We start from the raw sequence: 15,511 nt of genomic DNA, 5'->3' as shown, positions 1-15,511 counted from the left end.
ATGTTCACAACTCTGTATTTTCTTTCGGTCTTGGGAAGAACAATTGCCATACCATGCTGTGATAAGGGCCTTTAAGGTTATTTTCCTGATGCTTCAGATATGTCAGTCTACATTCGCCCTCTCCTCCTCCTTGTATCCTTGATATTTTGAAAGTAAGACATATTACTAACAATTCCATTGTCTATTCATTTTCATTACTTGCCTGCAGTGGGTTTCCCTAACCTTTCCCTTTTCTTGCTAGCCTAACCTGTCTTTCTTGATTTGCTCCATCTTCTGTCTTGTGCATTTTAAACTCATGATTCCTATTTCGTGGATATTCACATTTCATCATGGTTCCTCAATTTACTAAAAAAAAAATAATTTATGTTTTGCTTAGTCACAAGAAAGTAACCATTTGATTTGGAAATGTATGTTTCATATAGGTCCGACTTACTCACGGCATTGAACATCCGAACATTGTACTGTTTCATGAATGGTATGAAACCAGCAATCACTTGTGGCTTGTTGTGGAACTATGCACAGGTAATTCAAAAGTGTATGTAAAAGTGTTATCAATTTACATTGTTGGCAGGACTGGTTGTGCATCCCCTGCACAAGTCTGAAAAACTAAGTATGAAAAAATTTATATTGTAGTACTTAGATTAACATTTTTGAATGGTTTTAGTAAATATTGGCATTATTTGTTAGAGAAATGTTTATTTGCATTTGCTCATTTGGTGGAATTCTCATTTCTCAGCAGAAACATTGTTCCGGGACTTCAGCACAACTTAGTTACCAGTCCGTTGTGAAATCTATAATTGTTGGGACTTGGATGAAATAAGATTTCATGACAAGGCTTGATTGCTTCTCTAGTTCATCATCCAAACTGAGATCTTTGTTTGTGAAATTAATCTGCAGTTCAGAGTAATTAATTGTGAGGTACCTTGGGTGCTTTGAGTTACTCTTTTTAGATAAGATTTTCTTTGCTCAAGGCAGTTTTTTTTTTAGATTAGATTACATTACAGTGTGGAAACAGGCCCTTCGGCCCAACAAGTCCACACCGACCCGCCGAAGCGAAACCCACCCATACCCCTACATTTACCCCTTACCTAACACTACGGGCAATATAGCATGGCCAATTCACCTGACCCTGCACATCTTTGGACTGTGGGAGGAAACCGGAGCACCCGGAGGAAACCCACGCAGACACGGGGAGAACGTGCAAATTCCACACAGTCAGTCGCCTGAGGCGGGAAGTGAACCCGGGTCTCAGGCGCTGTGAGGCAGCAGTGCTAACCACTGTGCCACCGTGCCGCCCACAAAGTCTTTACATCAACTTCAGTTATAAATCACAACCACAAAATGATAGTTTCCTGATTCCAATCTGTATGGTTCATTTTTAAATACAAAATGTGGAATTCAGCATGCCAAATTATTCTTACGAATTGTTCGTAAAATTCATGCAAAAAGTGATAGTTGAGAGCTTTAGCAACCTTGGCTTTTGTAAAATGCAACCTCCAAGATGCACTGCAAAATTTCAACAAAAAGTCTCTTTAAACAGCACCTTCCGAACTCCATGACCAAGGGCATTTAGAAGGCCAAGGGCATCAGATACATAGGAACATCACGAACTGCAAGTTCCTCTCCAAAACACAGACTATCCTGACTTTGAACTCGATCTCTGGTAATTCAGTGTCACCTGACTGAAATCCTGGAACTCTCTAATAGCACTATGACCAAACGAACTCTAGTAGTTCAAGAAGGCAACTCAACATCACTTTCTTGAGGACAATTAGGGATGGGCAATAAATGCTGGCCCAGCCAACAATATTCATATTCCCTGAATTGAAAGAAATGAAACTGACAGATAGGGAATAACCAGTGGTTCATTTATTTATTCATTTATTTTGTCCCATTAGACAATAAAAGGCCATACATTAAATTATTCATGAAGGAGTTGTGAAGGACACACTTTAAAAAAGTTATGTGTTTCTCTTCCTTGCTCTTTTTAACACCTTCAGTCCTTGCATTCCAGTCACTGAATAGAAAAGCTGTAGGAGGAGAATAATTTAATTTAGTTCCTAATGCAGTTAGCACGAAGGTGTAGATTGTATTCTCTTGTATTTTTACTACTAACTTCATACTGTTAATCCTCTGTTGTCCATTGCAGGAGGCTCGTTGGCAATGGTCATTGCCCAAGATGAATATTTACATGAAGATGTAATTAGACAGTTTGGTATTGACTTGGTGATGGGTTTGCGCCATATTCATGAGCTGGGCATCATTTTTTGTGATCTTAATCCTGCTAAGGTAAATGGACACTATTGTTTAACATAAGGCACAGAGCTTTAGCGGGAGTTGAAGGATGAGTGCGTTTGGTTTTTGAATTTTAGCATTTTTGCTGCAGGAACATTGTGTCCCCGTATCCACCACATCTTGAGTAGTGAATTCCTTGGATTCCTGATCCTTTGAGAGAAGCAATTCCACTGGCTTTGCCTCTGTACTCCTTTTCCATTATATGCCTTCCTTTGAAACCTTGGGCAAGGTTCCAGTCACTCCTCCCAATATCTCCTTTGGCTTGACATTCATTTTTTTTTTCCTCCTTTTGGAACTTCAAAATTGCTGTGTGACATTTTGCTGTGTTAAATGTACTGATTAAGTAAGATTGAATGCGCTGTTCAAAAGCTGTCTTTTGCTTGTGGCATTGCCAGTTTTTCAGGTCCTTTTCTTTATACAGATATTACTGGATGGACCAGGCATGCTGAAATACAGTAATTTCAGTCTGGCCAAAGCGGAAGGAGAGAATCTGGATGAATTCTTTTCATTAATTAGTGGAGAAGATGACTTGGTTGAAAGCAACAATGGCACAGAAAGAACAAAGTGTAAGATTCGGGCCAGAGGTAACAATCCCTCACTAAGTGTTCCTATGTAGGATTGATAGATGATGTGAAATTTGAAATCCCCTTTAAACCTAATTATCAGGATTCGGAAAGTGGCTTATTTTCTTAATGCCTGTCTCACAGTTGAACTCTGAGACCAGTTTGAATACCGCCTATAAATATTTGAGCTGAGATCAGGTAATGCAGTTTGGACAACCTGCCTTCTGCATCTGAATGACTCAATTGTATACCTGGTAGTGACTTGCTATTGACTCATCCAAAGAAGACAAGTTGTTGCAAAATTTCGGAGTATTTTTCTGCACTGTTGCAAGGAATAAAATTGGACACTGGTGCAGCCAAGCATCAAAGTGTGTTCTCTTATCCTTTTTTTTACACTTTTATATAAGTCATCTGAATATCTGTGGTTAAAAGCTATCTCTGATGTTTTGTTCATGATAGGCATAGGGCTTCAGTTAATTCATCACTTATGAATTTATTTTGAATAGTTGTACCTTCTGAATTACATTTCTAAGAAAATATGATTAATGAACTGTACTGAATAAAAGTATCAGTTAACTGGCTCAGTTTAGCATTCAGATTGTTAACTTCAAGCCACTTGAAGATTTGAGATCAAAATTTATACAGACATTCCAGGATGAGGAGAGTGTTGCGTTGTTTATTAACAGTTCGGTATGTGGTCCAAAACCATGTATTGCCTTCACATCTGAGGCTACTTTACATAAGCAGGGCAAATTTCTTAAGAATTAACCCTACTTTGTTTGAGTTAACTATGTCCATATTTGGTAATTACATCTGAATTACAGTATATCTGTGGATGTCACTAATTTCTTCTGTCCTTTCTGGAAAGTGGAAAATAGCTCAATCAATTCATGGACAACTTGTTTAAGTTCATTTTTGTTTGCAAAATTTGACCTCCTGCAAGAAAGGCATATTTCTTTCAAGTGCGACTGTGCAAGTTATTTTGGTATATTTCAATTGATCCAAGCTTACTTTTTAGGGTCTTTAACTTACATGGCTCCAGAAATTCTGAAAGGTGAAGATTATTCCCCAGTCAGTGATTTATGGTCTCTGGGATGTGTGCTATATGAGATGTTCACAGGTTGGTTTTTGAACATGTTCATTTGAAACTTTTATTTTCTCTATCTGTGTCATGACTGTATTGAAAAGTCACAAGTTTTACACATTGATGTCTGTTAATGCCAATGGTCTCACCTTTCTTTTCTGTCACTTCACTTCACATTTTTGTTTTTCTAAAACCTGAGTCGAAAGACTGCTGATAAATGTGACCATGTCACTCTGAAAAATGTGCAGACATAAGAGTTACTACTTCATGGAAAAGTTGATATAAGTACCATTCTGTTGTTGAATTGGTGTGTTAAATGAACTGTTCAAACAAATTATTGCATTATAAAAGTTATTCCTGTGTAAAGTTTTCTGTGATATGCAATGTCAACAGTTATGATAGCCCCCAACAGTAATTTCAGTTTTTGCATTTACTAAAATCTGGAATTCTCCAATACAAATATTAAAATGTCACAACCTTGGCCTGTCTGAGGGTTAGTGGATGAATCGGGCTTGGGAACCTTACATTTTTTGCCATCCCTATAGTTTGTTGTATGAAGTAACTTTGAGACAGACTGAATGTTTGAATCTGTAATATCTGTCATGATGCTGCGGTTAAGAGCTATCAGGACATTACCTTGCCCATGTTTTGTTTTGATATTTCCTGCTATGTGGACATCAATTTTATCAGCGTCTTTGTGTGTAAGGCGTTTTGGAGTTCAAGTGCATATTCTACCCACTGAACTCATAAACCTTCCCTAAATGCAACAAAGTTAAAGATCACACAACACCAGGTTATAGTCCAACAGGTTTATTTGGAAGCACGAGCTTTCGGAGCACTGCTCCTTCATCAGGTGGTTCTGGAGTACAGTACTCCACATGTTTATACTAAGTGCAACAATGATTGAATTTTTTACTTGGGAATGTCATAGGGAACCTGGTACATCTTACTGGTACCGTAGGTGGTACTGTTATGAAGCTGGAGCTGAGAGACATTGGGCAAGATTAATCAAGCTTTACTCTGCATCTGATGATATTAACCTGTCATGGAAGTATTTGATACTGCCATTGTGTACTTGAATTAATTCTCTAGCTGTAACATCCTTCACCCTTTATCACAAAAATGTAGAAAGAAAAATAAAAAATTACTGAAAGTAAATTTTGCAGATCATGATGAAAATTTGAATTGATTCAGAAAGCAATAAATGATTAAGATGGTGTCTCTGTAGGCATTTCAGTATTGATGTGCAGAGTGTGATGCTTAAACTGAAACCTAGAATTGCCATTTGCATTGACATCAAAGTTTGAAACTTACGACTGCCATACTTTTTTAACAGGAAAACCACCATTTTTCTCAGAAAACCATTCTGCATTGGTTGAGATGATTTTGTATGAAGATCCATCACCACTCAAACCTCAAGGTTCAGTAATTTAAAAAATATTTTTGAACATGCCCAAGTCACTATTGGATAACTATTGTTCCTTTGCCTCATTCCTATTGCTGTCACAAAGTTTATCCATACTTTTGCATCCTAGGTTTGTAAAATGCCTTCCATCCTTCACAAACCTTAACTTCTAATTTAGCCAAAACTCAAATGGTCCACTGTCTTACTCAAAATTGACATCCCATTGAGCCTAGTTTTGCTGATTTGCTGATTTCTCATTTGTCAAAACATTACATTTAAAATGCTAATCATCTTCAAAACCTGTTCATGGCCATGTCATATTCTATCTATATCACTTTTAGCCACACTCTAATTCTGTCTTGCTCTATCTGTTTAAGCATTACCTCTTCATTGGTGGAAGAGCCTTTGAAAATTTGGTCCTATTCTTTCCAACTCATTATGAAACGTTTCTTGAAACCCAGGTTTTTCATCAATCTTCTCTTCACTCCTCTTAAATTCTACTTAAATTGCTTGATGTCTGCTTGCCTTTCTACTTTCTTTTCACAAAGTACCCTGTGTTATTTATTGCATTGAAAGCTCTGTGCAATTGTGTGTTGTTGTTCCTCTTCCTATTTTCCTTTCCAACAGGTATAGTCCCAGTCTGATTCATTGTATAGTATGTAAATACTCATTAAAAGGCACTGGGGCAACACGTTGTAAATGTGCCCTGGACCTGTGTTGCAACATACATGCAATAGAAAAGAGAAAAAAATGATTTCTTTCTAAGTTCTAAATCTCTATTGTGCCAATATTACAAGGAGCAGCTACTCTCAATCTGATTCTTTAAAATGAAGTTGCATTTAATTACCAGAGGTATCTGTTGAATACTGTTGCTTCAATTTTAAACAAGAAAAATGAATCACCAGCACGGTGAGCAAGAACTTTAGAATCAAAAATGTTGTGGAGATTAGATGAAAAATGCAATGTTTATCCAAGGTGGGTGGGCAGGAAATCGTTGAGCATGACTGTCAGAGATTGGGAACGGATTGTCAGGGAGTTCAATTCCTAGCCTGTCAACTGGATTTAAGAACCTGCCAATAGTGCTACAAGAACAATTAGAGGGGTATGAATGAGATGAATAGCAAAGGTCTTTTCCCCAGGATAGGAGAGTCCAAACATAGAGGGCATAGGTTTAAGAGGGACCTCGAGCAACCTTTTCTCACAGAGTGTGCTGCCTATATGGAATGAACTATCAGAGGAAGTAGTAGAGGCGGGCGCAACTAGAACATTTGAAAGACATTTGGACAGATACATGGATGGGAAAAGTTTAGAGGGATGTGGCCAAACACAGGCAAATGAGACTGGTTCAGTTTAGGAAACCTGGCCATGGACAAATTAGGCCAAAAGGCCTTTTTCCAAGCCTTTTGATTCTATGACTCTGTGTGCTATAACTTACAGATGGAGAAAGTGAATCTGCTTATCCTTGTGTGAATAGATGAAAACATGTTAATGCATTCTCTGTCAAGTGACATTACATTACAGTGTGGAAACAGGCCCTTCGGCCCAACAAGTCCACACTGACCCGCCGAAGCGAAACCCACCCATACCCCTACGTTTACCCCTTATCTAACACTACGGGCAATTTAGCATGGCCAATTCACTTGGCCCTGCACATCTTTTGGACTGTAGGAGGAAACCGGAGCACCCGGAGGAAACCCACGCAGACACGGGGAGAACGTGCAAACTCCACACAGTCAGTCGCCTGAGGCGGGAATTGAACCCGGGTCTCAGGCGCTGTGAGGCAGCAGTGCTAACCACTGTGCCACCGTGCCGCCCACAATAGCCCATGTTCTGGTCCTCCCATAGCAGGACTTCATGGGCTATTTTACACATGTTCTTCCTTCTAGCTATTATTCTGCAAGACAGATTTGCCTTTCAGGTAAGTAAAAGGTTTTTAAGGGCATCTATCATAGAATCCCAAGAGTGCAGAAAGAGGCCATTCAGTCCATCGAGTCTGCACCAACTTTCCAAAAGCATACATCCCAAACCCATCCCCCCAACCCCCTTCCCCCATGTTTATTTTTACTATGACTAACCCATCTGACATGCACTGCCCTTGACATGATGGGGAAATTTTTAGACTGCCCAACCACCTAATCTTTGGATTATCATCCAATTCATTGCTGTAGTCAATTTACAATCCTGATTCCATACTCTGTTTCTGCAAACAGAGAATATAGTTAAGAGTCTAGATTTAGTTTGTTGAGTTCAGTGCGACTTAATTAAAGTGAATACAAATTCTCCAACTTGTACGATTTGTGAATAATTTTAAGCAGAAGACATCCCAGTATGAAAATTTTATTTTGTAGCTTAACTTGTTGGTTATGAGCAAGTTGCTATCAAGTCTGAAATTTTACTCTTCTCTGTTAGAATCTACTGAACAAAAACCTTCCATTGAATTTATTGGTTTGATTGAAGACTTACTTCAGAAAGATCCTTCAAAAAGGTAATTCAGTAACCTCACCGGGGGATTTTAATGCTCACTTACTATGGGTGAAAAGAGAAATCAGTTTCCTGTTTAATAATATTCTGACATAAATGCAACAGCTGGCTATAGACTGACTACAGCTTGATTGGTATGTTTCTTGTATATTTTGTATTTAGATTATAATTTTGTTGGAACACCTTCAGGCATTAATGCCATTTACTGTTTTCTGTTTGTGGACTGATTTTAATTATTTTGGTATATGTTACAATACTCTGCTGTGAGTGCTCAAAATTGTGTCATTTTATTCAAAGACCTACAACAAAGGCAAAAACAAAGTTGAGTCTGCTGTAGTACAAAAACAGAAGATACAAGTTAAATTGTTGAGATTTTTGTTGAAGGCTATTGAATATATTTTCAAAAATTGTTTTCTTGATCCTAATGCAGGCAGGGAGTTGAGACAAATAATTTGGCTAGAGGGATGGCAATAATTTGATCAGGAATGACTAATTCTGCAAACCAGCATAGTCCAGAGGGGGTAATTATTGTGAGTTGAATACCCTGAGGTTAGAGGAGAATTGTGGAGGGGCAAGGTAGAACAGAGTATGATGTAGTTGGTGAAGGGAGTTAAGGCATAGAAGGGTAGGGTGTCAAAAAGAGGAGGGAGGAATGATGAAGCTTTGCACACGTTAAAAGGAGAGTTGGAGATCAGGGACTGGGGAAGAATTGAATGCTTTCAGATGACACACCAACCTTTGGAGCCCAGAGGATGTGATTACACTGCTGCAATCAGTACGTGTAGCACGGAACAGTTACAACTGATTTGGAGATGCCGGTGTTGGACTGGGGGCACCCCAGAACAGTTACAGGTAGGGAAGGTATGGACAGGGAAGCTGAGGAGTCACCAGAGTCATATAGCATGGAAATAGACCATTTGGTCTAACCAGTCCGGGCCAACCATAATCCCAAACTAAAGTAGTTCCATCTGCCTGTGCTTATCCCTCCAAACCTTTCTTGCTTAGGTACTTGTTCAAATGCCTTTTAAACGTTGTAACTATACCCACATCCACCAGTTCCTTTGGACGTTCATTCCATGCACGAACCACTCTCTGTGCGAAAAAAAGCCTCTCACGTCTTTTTAAAATCTTTCTCCCCTCTTCTTGAAATCCCCCACCCTAGGGAAAAAAAACATCTGCCATTCACTTTATCTATACCTCTCATGATTTTGTAAACCTCCATAAGGTTACCCCTTAGCCTCCTTCACTCCAGTGAAAAATGTTCCAACTTAATCAGCCTCTCCTTGTAACTCAAACTCTTCATTCCCAGTCAATCTCTTCTGAACCCCCTTCAGCTTAATAATATCCTTCCTATATGGGAATAGGGAGGAGAAATAATTCACTTTCTTTGAATAGAAGGCTGGTATTTTAACTGACCTGAAAGCTGGTCCTTAAGCATTTGTCAAAGCAAACTAATTCTGGCTATAATAACATAAGAACTAGGAGCTGGAGTAGGCCAGTCGACTATTCAGGTCTGCTCGACTATTCAATAAGATCATGGCTGATCTCATTAACGTCTCAATTCCACCTTCTTGCCTGTCACCTATAATCCTTTATGGATCAAAAATCTATTGAACTCAACCAAGACTATAATTCATGATTCAGACCTCCATTGCTGTCTGGGAAGAGAATTTCAAAGATTGACCAACCTCTGCTGAGAAATTACGAGCAGCTCAGGGCTAAATTAAAAAGTAGATCCACAAGGGTAATAATCACCAGATTATTACCTGAGCTACGTGCGAATTGGTGTCAGGTCTATGAGATGAGATGAAATGCATGGTTCAAAGGTTGGTGGGTTCTGTTTCATGTGGCATTGGCACCAGTACCAGAATAAGCTGCCCCGTTAGGATGGGCTTCATTTGAACCAAGCTGGGACCAATGTCCTGACAAACTGTATAATTAGGGTTCTAGATAGAGTCTTAAACTATTTAGTTGGGGGAAGGTTCACTTGAATGAAAATTATAAAATCAAAAGGAAATGAGACAGCAAGGTCATGGGGTAGTGAAGAGGTAAATAATAATTTAAGTGAGACCGGGAGGGGTGAAAAATGTATGCTGAATGCAGCAGAAATTAGAACCAGAGAGAGTAATAAGTGGACCGTGGAGATGTTTCCACTACTAGGGGAGAGTAGGACCCAAGGGCACAGCCTTCAGAGTGAATGGATGACCCTTTAGAACTGAGATAAGAAGGCAATTCTTCAGCCTGGGGCTGGTGAACCTGTGGAACTCATTGCTGCAGATGGTTATGGAGACCAAGTCATTGAGTTTATTTAAGACCGAGATAGACAGGTTCTTCATTACTAAGGGGACAAACGGTTATGAGAAGAATGCAGGAAAAATGGGGTTGAAAAACATATTAACCATGATTGAATGATGGAGCAAACTCGATATGCCAAATGGCCTAATTCTACTTCTATACCTTGTGGTTTTATGAATGTCTGGAATTCTGTACCCCAAAGAGTTGTGATTGATACAAAAACATAAATTGCTGGAAAAACTCAGCAGGTGTGACAGCATCTGTGGAGACAAATCAGAGTGAATATACCTTGTCCAGTGACCCTTCCTCAGAACCTTCCTTGGGTCACTCAACCCAAAACGTTAACTCTGATGTCTCCCCATAGATGCTGCCAGACCTGCTGAGCTTTTCCAGCAATTTCTGGTTTTGTTCCTGATTTACAGTATCTGTAGTTCTTTTGGCTTTTTTTTAGCTGTGGAGGATAGTTCACAAACTATTTAAAGAGGATGTAGAGGATTTGATTTGATTTATTGTAGCCATGTGTACCTAAGTACAGTGAGAAGCTATATTTGCAGATCATAGTAAATAAGGACATACAGATCATAGGGTGCTTAGACAAAGTAAGGCATTCAAGTTACGCTACACAGGAGGTGCACAAAGCAAGATCAGCATTGTCTGAAGTTAGAGAGTCCATTCATCAGTCGAATAACAGCCGGGAAGAAGCTGCTCTGTTGGTGCATGTATTCAAGCTTCTGTATCTTCTGTCTGATGGAAGAGGTTGTAGGAAAGCATTACTGGGGTGGAAGGTGTCTTTGATGTTTTGGCAGCCTTTCCACAGCAATGATAAGCGTAAAAGAGTCCGTAAATGGAAGGTTAGCTTCTGTGATGGTCTGAGGTATGCACTCAACCTTCTGGAGTTTCTTAAGGTCCTGGGCAGAGCAGTTGCCGTACCAGGCTGTTAGGCACCTGGATAGTATGCTTTCTATGATGCATCTGTAAAAGTTGGTGAGGGTCCTTATGGACAGCCAGATTTCCTAAGTCACCCGAGGAAGAAGAGGGGTTGTTGTGCCTTCTTGATCGTCGCACCGACATGGCAAGTCCAGGACAGGTTGTCAGTTATCGTCACTCCTAGGAACTTGATGCTGTCAATCTTCTCAACCTCCACAGTGTTAGTGTGGATGGGAGCATTTTCTCCTCCTTTCTTCTGAAGTCAATGATCAGTTCTTTTGTTTTGCCAACATTGAGAGAAAAATAGTTATTGTTACACCATGACACCAAGTTCTATATTTCCTTTCTGTATTCTGACTCATCATTGCTTGATATCTGTCCTGCCATGGTGATGTTGTCAGCAAGTTTGTAGATGGCGTTCATTCAGAATTTGGCAACACTATCATGGGTGTACAGGGTGTACAGTAAGGGGTTGAGAACACATCTTTGGGGGACTCCACTGTTGAGGGTGTTCGTGGAGGAGGTGCAGTTGTCTATCTGGTCTATGGGTCAGGAAGCTGAGGATCCAGTTGCAGAGGGCAGAGCTGAGACCTTGATCTCGGAGTTTTGGGATCAGTCTGCAGGGATTAATGCTATTGAAGGTGGACCTGTAGTTGATTAGTAGGAGTCTGACATAGGTGTCATTGTTGTCCATGTGTTCCAGGGAAGAGTGCAGAACTAAAGAAATAGCGTCCGGTGTGGACTTGTTACGTCGATAGGCAAATGGCAGGGAATCCAGACAAGCTGGGAGGCTGGAGTTGATGTGGGCCATGACCTGCCTCTCAAAGCACTTTGTGATTAGAGGTCAGAGTCACTGGGTGGTAGACATTAAGCTATGTTGTTTCTGATTTCTTTGGTACTGGAATGATGGTGGTCTTCTTGAAGCAGGTGGGGACTGGCTTGTAGGATGGAGAGGTTGAAGATGTCAGTGAATACCTCCGCCAGCTGGTCCGCACAGGGTCTAAGTGCATGCCTGGGGACACCGTCCACGCCTGTCACCTTCCTTTGGTTGCCTCTCAGGAAGACTGATCTGAAATCTGCAGTGGTGACAGAGAGAACAGGTGCATACAGGGGCAGGGAATACTGCGCTGCTGGCATTCTGTTCGAACCAAACATAGAAAGCATTGAGTGCATCAGGGAGGGATGTGTCTTTTCCACTATCTTGCCCTGCTTCATTTTGTATCCATTATGTTGTTTAGGCCTTGGTACAGGTGGCTGGTCTCTGTATGGTTAGTTTGGGCTGCTAACTTGGTCCTGTACTGCCTCTTGGCATCTTTGATGGCTTTGCGGAGGTCATTCTGTGCGGGTTTGGATGTTTTTGGAATATCAGAGAGTTGGTAAGATCTGGGGCAGATTACTCATGATCTTGTTGAATGGTGGGGCAGGTTTGATGGTCCAAATGGTCTACTTCTGCAGCTATTTCTTACATTCTTAAATTATTTGAGAGAAGAAACTCCTCATCTTCATCTTCTTCTTAAATGGACACCCCTATTTTGATAGTTCTAGGTTTCCCCATGAGAGGAAATTTCCTCTCAGCATTTACCCTACCCTTCCTGATGAAGCGCTTTTCCTGCGACCTCGGATGCTGCCTGACCTGCTGTGCTTTTCCAGCACCATTCTAATCTAGGCATCTACTATATCAAGCCTAGTTAGAATCTTATCTTTCAATAAGATTACTCCTCATTCTTCTAAACTCTAATGAGTAGAGACTCTGTTTCCTGATAAGGTCACCCTTTCATCCGAGGAATCTTCTGTGAAATGCTTCCAATGCAAACATATCATTCCTTAAATAAGGAGACCAAAATTTTGTGTGAGGCTCTTTGTGATCTTAACAGCACCCTCTATAGTTGTGGTGAGTATTCTCTATCTACATGCTAACTTCTTGTGATTCAAGTACAGGTAATCTAGATCCCACTGTTCTGAAGTAATTTTTTGGGCCTTACCACTTAAATTCTATTTTTCCTGTCAAAGTGGATAGCTTTGTAGTTTCACACATAACGCTTCGCTGATGTTTGACTCACTGAACTTACCTATATCACTTAGCGCATTCTTTTACCTGGATTTTCGTATTTGAAGCAGGGAAATTTCCCAGTGTTGCAATCCTACCTCCTACTCAACGGTACTGTTCAATTGGGTTTTGATCTAGCAGCGGTAGACACAACTTGGTCTCAACCTGCAACTGGAGATGGGCTGACACTGAGGCAGTCAAATTAAAAGGTGTCGCCTTTGTTCAAAGAGATATCGGTCCAATTCTATGGACAGATGTGAAACCTCCCCTCACATCCTACACCACTCCCCTAATCCTGTGCAGACCTGGTGGGAATATTCACACATTACTTTAACCTCTCCTTACTCTGATATGAGGTTCCCATCTGCTTCAAGAAGACCATTATCATCCTGGTGCCAAAGGAAAGTCAGGCAATGTGACTTAATGACTCCTGCCCGGTGATTCTGACATCCATCATTATGAAATGCTTTGAGAAGTTAGTAATGGCACACATCAAATTCAACCATCCAGATTGCCTTGATCTGTATAATTCGCCTACTTTTGCAATAGGTCCATGGTAGATGCCATCTCCTTGGCTCCAACATTTATCCCTGGAACATCTGGACAATAAGGACACCTACGTCAGACTCCTATTTATTGACCGTGGTGCCCCACAAGGCTGCGTACTCAGCCCCTTACTATCCTCCTTTTGCACTCATGACTGTGTGACCAAATTCAACTCTAACTCCATTTACAAATTTGCTGAAGACACCACTATAGTGGATCAGATCTCAAACAATGACGAGGATCATCGATCATCTGAACAAGATGAGCAGGCACTATTTCGTTTGGATAATTGACTATTCGTTAATTGATTTTCTCTGGGACTCAGAGTTTTCTGTGAAGTCTGCTCCCGTTCAGGAAACTAAGCAACAGCACACTGCGCACCACCCCCCGCCCACATCCAACCACATCCATCCCCCAACCCCGTCCGAACCCAACCCCATCTGCCCCCAACCCCATCTCCAATGCTGTCTGCCCCGCATCTCCAACACTGCGTGCCCCTCCCCGTGTCCCCAACACTGCACCCCCCACCCACCTTCCTCACCCCTGCCCCCATATCCGGGCAGCCGGACAGAATACCAACAGTAAGACTGCTGCTGGCTTTGTGGGGTAAGTCTCCAAATAGCATGCACACACACACACAACGTTTTACTGCAACCTTTTGACAGGTTCCACCTCTGCCCTGTACAGGACAATGTTGGAGAGATTATCTGGGGAAGGGGAGGGTTTAGGGTTCACCCATTTGTTGAACTCCAGGGAAAATGTGGGGGGAGAAAGAGAGAGGGAGTGAAGTCAGTCGTTTAGAGATGGTGCCTGGAAATCATGTCTCACAAACTTGATTGGGTTTTTTGGAGAAGTAACAAAGAGGATTGATTGATGAGGGCAGAGTGGTAGATGTGATCTATATGGACTTCAGTAAGGCGCCCAACAAGATTCCCAATGGGAGACTGGTTAGCAAGGTTAGATGTCACAGAATACAGGGAGAACTAGTCATTTGGATACAGAACTGGCTCAAAGGTAGAAGACAGAGGGTGGCGGTGGAGGGTTGTTTCTCAGACTGGAAGCCTGTGACCAGTGGAGTGCCACAAGAATCGGTGCTGGACCTCTACTTTTGAGATTTACATAAATGATTTGGATGTGAGCATAAGAGGTACAATTAGTAAGTTTGCAGATGACACCAAAATTGGAGGTGTAGTGGACAGCGAAGAGGGTTACCTCAGATTACAACAGGATCTTGATCAGATGGGCCAATGGGCTGAGGAAGGGCAGATAGAATTTAATTTAGATAAATGTGAGGTGCTGCATTTTGGAAAGCAAGTCTTAGCAGGTCTTGTACACTTAATGGTAAGGTCCTAGGGAGTGTTGCTGAACAAAGAGACCTTGGAGTGCAGATTCATAGCTCCTTGAAAGTGGAGTCACAGGTAGATAGGATAGTGAAGAAGTATTTGGTATGCTTTCTTTTATTGGTCAGAGTATTGAGTACAGGAGTTGGGAGGTCATGTTGTGGCTGTACAGGACATTGGTTAGGCCACTTTGGGAATATTGCGTGCAATTCTGGTCTCCTTCCTATCAGAAAAGTGTTGTGAAACTTGAAAGGGTTCAGAAAAGATTTACAAGGATGTTGCCAGGATTGGAGGATTTGAGCTAGAGGGAGAGGCTGAACAGGCTGGGGCTGTTTTCTCTGGAGCATCGGAGGCTGAGAGGTGACCTTACAGAGATTTACAAAATTATGACGTGCATGGATAGGATAAATAGACAAAGTCTTTTCCCTGGGGTCGGGGAGTCCAGAACTAGAGGGCACAGGTTTAGGGTGTGAGGGCAAAGATGTAAAAAAGACCGAAGGGGCACCTTTTTCACACAGAGTGGTACGT

General features: G+C 41.2%; 1 protein-coding gene across 4 annotated transcripts in view; it reads left to right on the top strand.

The window, feature by feature from the left end:
- ulk4 (unc-51 like kinase 4) overlaps positions 1-15,511 on the top strand; it is a 502,471-nt gene that overhangs the window by 11,662 nt on the left and 475,298 nt on the right. For all 4 annotated transcript variants that reach the window (XM_043719540.2, XM_043719541.2, XM_087978491.1 and 1 more), the window contains 6 exons: positions 423-522; positions 2,150-2,289; positions 2,717-2,879; positions 3,877-3,978; positions 5,279-5,362; positions 7,757-7,832. In XM_043719540.2, coding sequence (XP_043575475.2) covers positions 423-522; positions 2,150-2,289; positions 2,717-2,879; positions 3,877-3,978; positions 5,279-5,362; positions 7,757-7,832 — 665 coding nt within the window. The remainder of the gene's footprint in view (positions 1-422; positions 523-2,149; positions 2,290-2,716; positions 2,880-3,876; positions 3,979-5,278; positions 5,363-7,756; positions 7,833-15,511) is intronic.

This window comes from Chiloscyllium plagiosum, unplaced genomic scaffold (assembly GCF_037043375.1).
Source record: "Chiloscyllium plagiosum isolate Xiang-an unplaced genomic scaffold, Cpla_swu_hap1 HiC_scaffold_34, whole genome shotgun sequence".
NCBI lineage: Eukaryota > Metazoa > Chordata > Chondrichthyes > Orectolobiformes > Hemiscylliidae > Chiloscyllium > Chiloscyllium plagiosum.
This window is presented reverse-complemented; position numbering and strand designations above follow the sequence as displayed.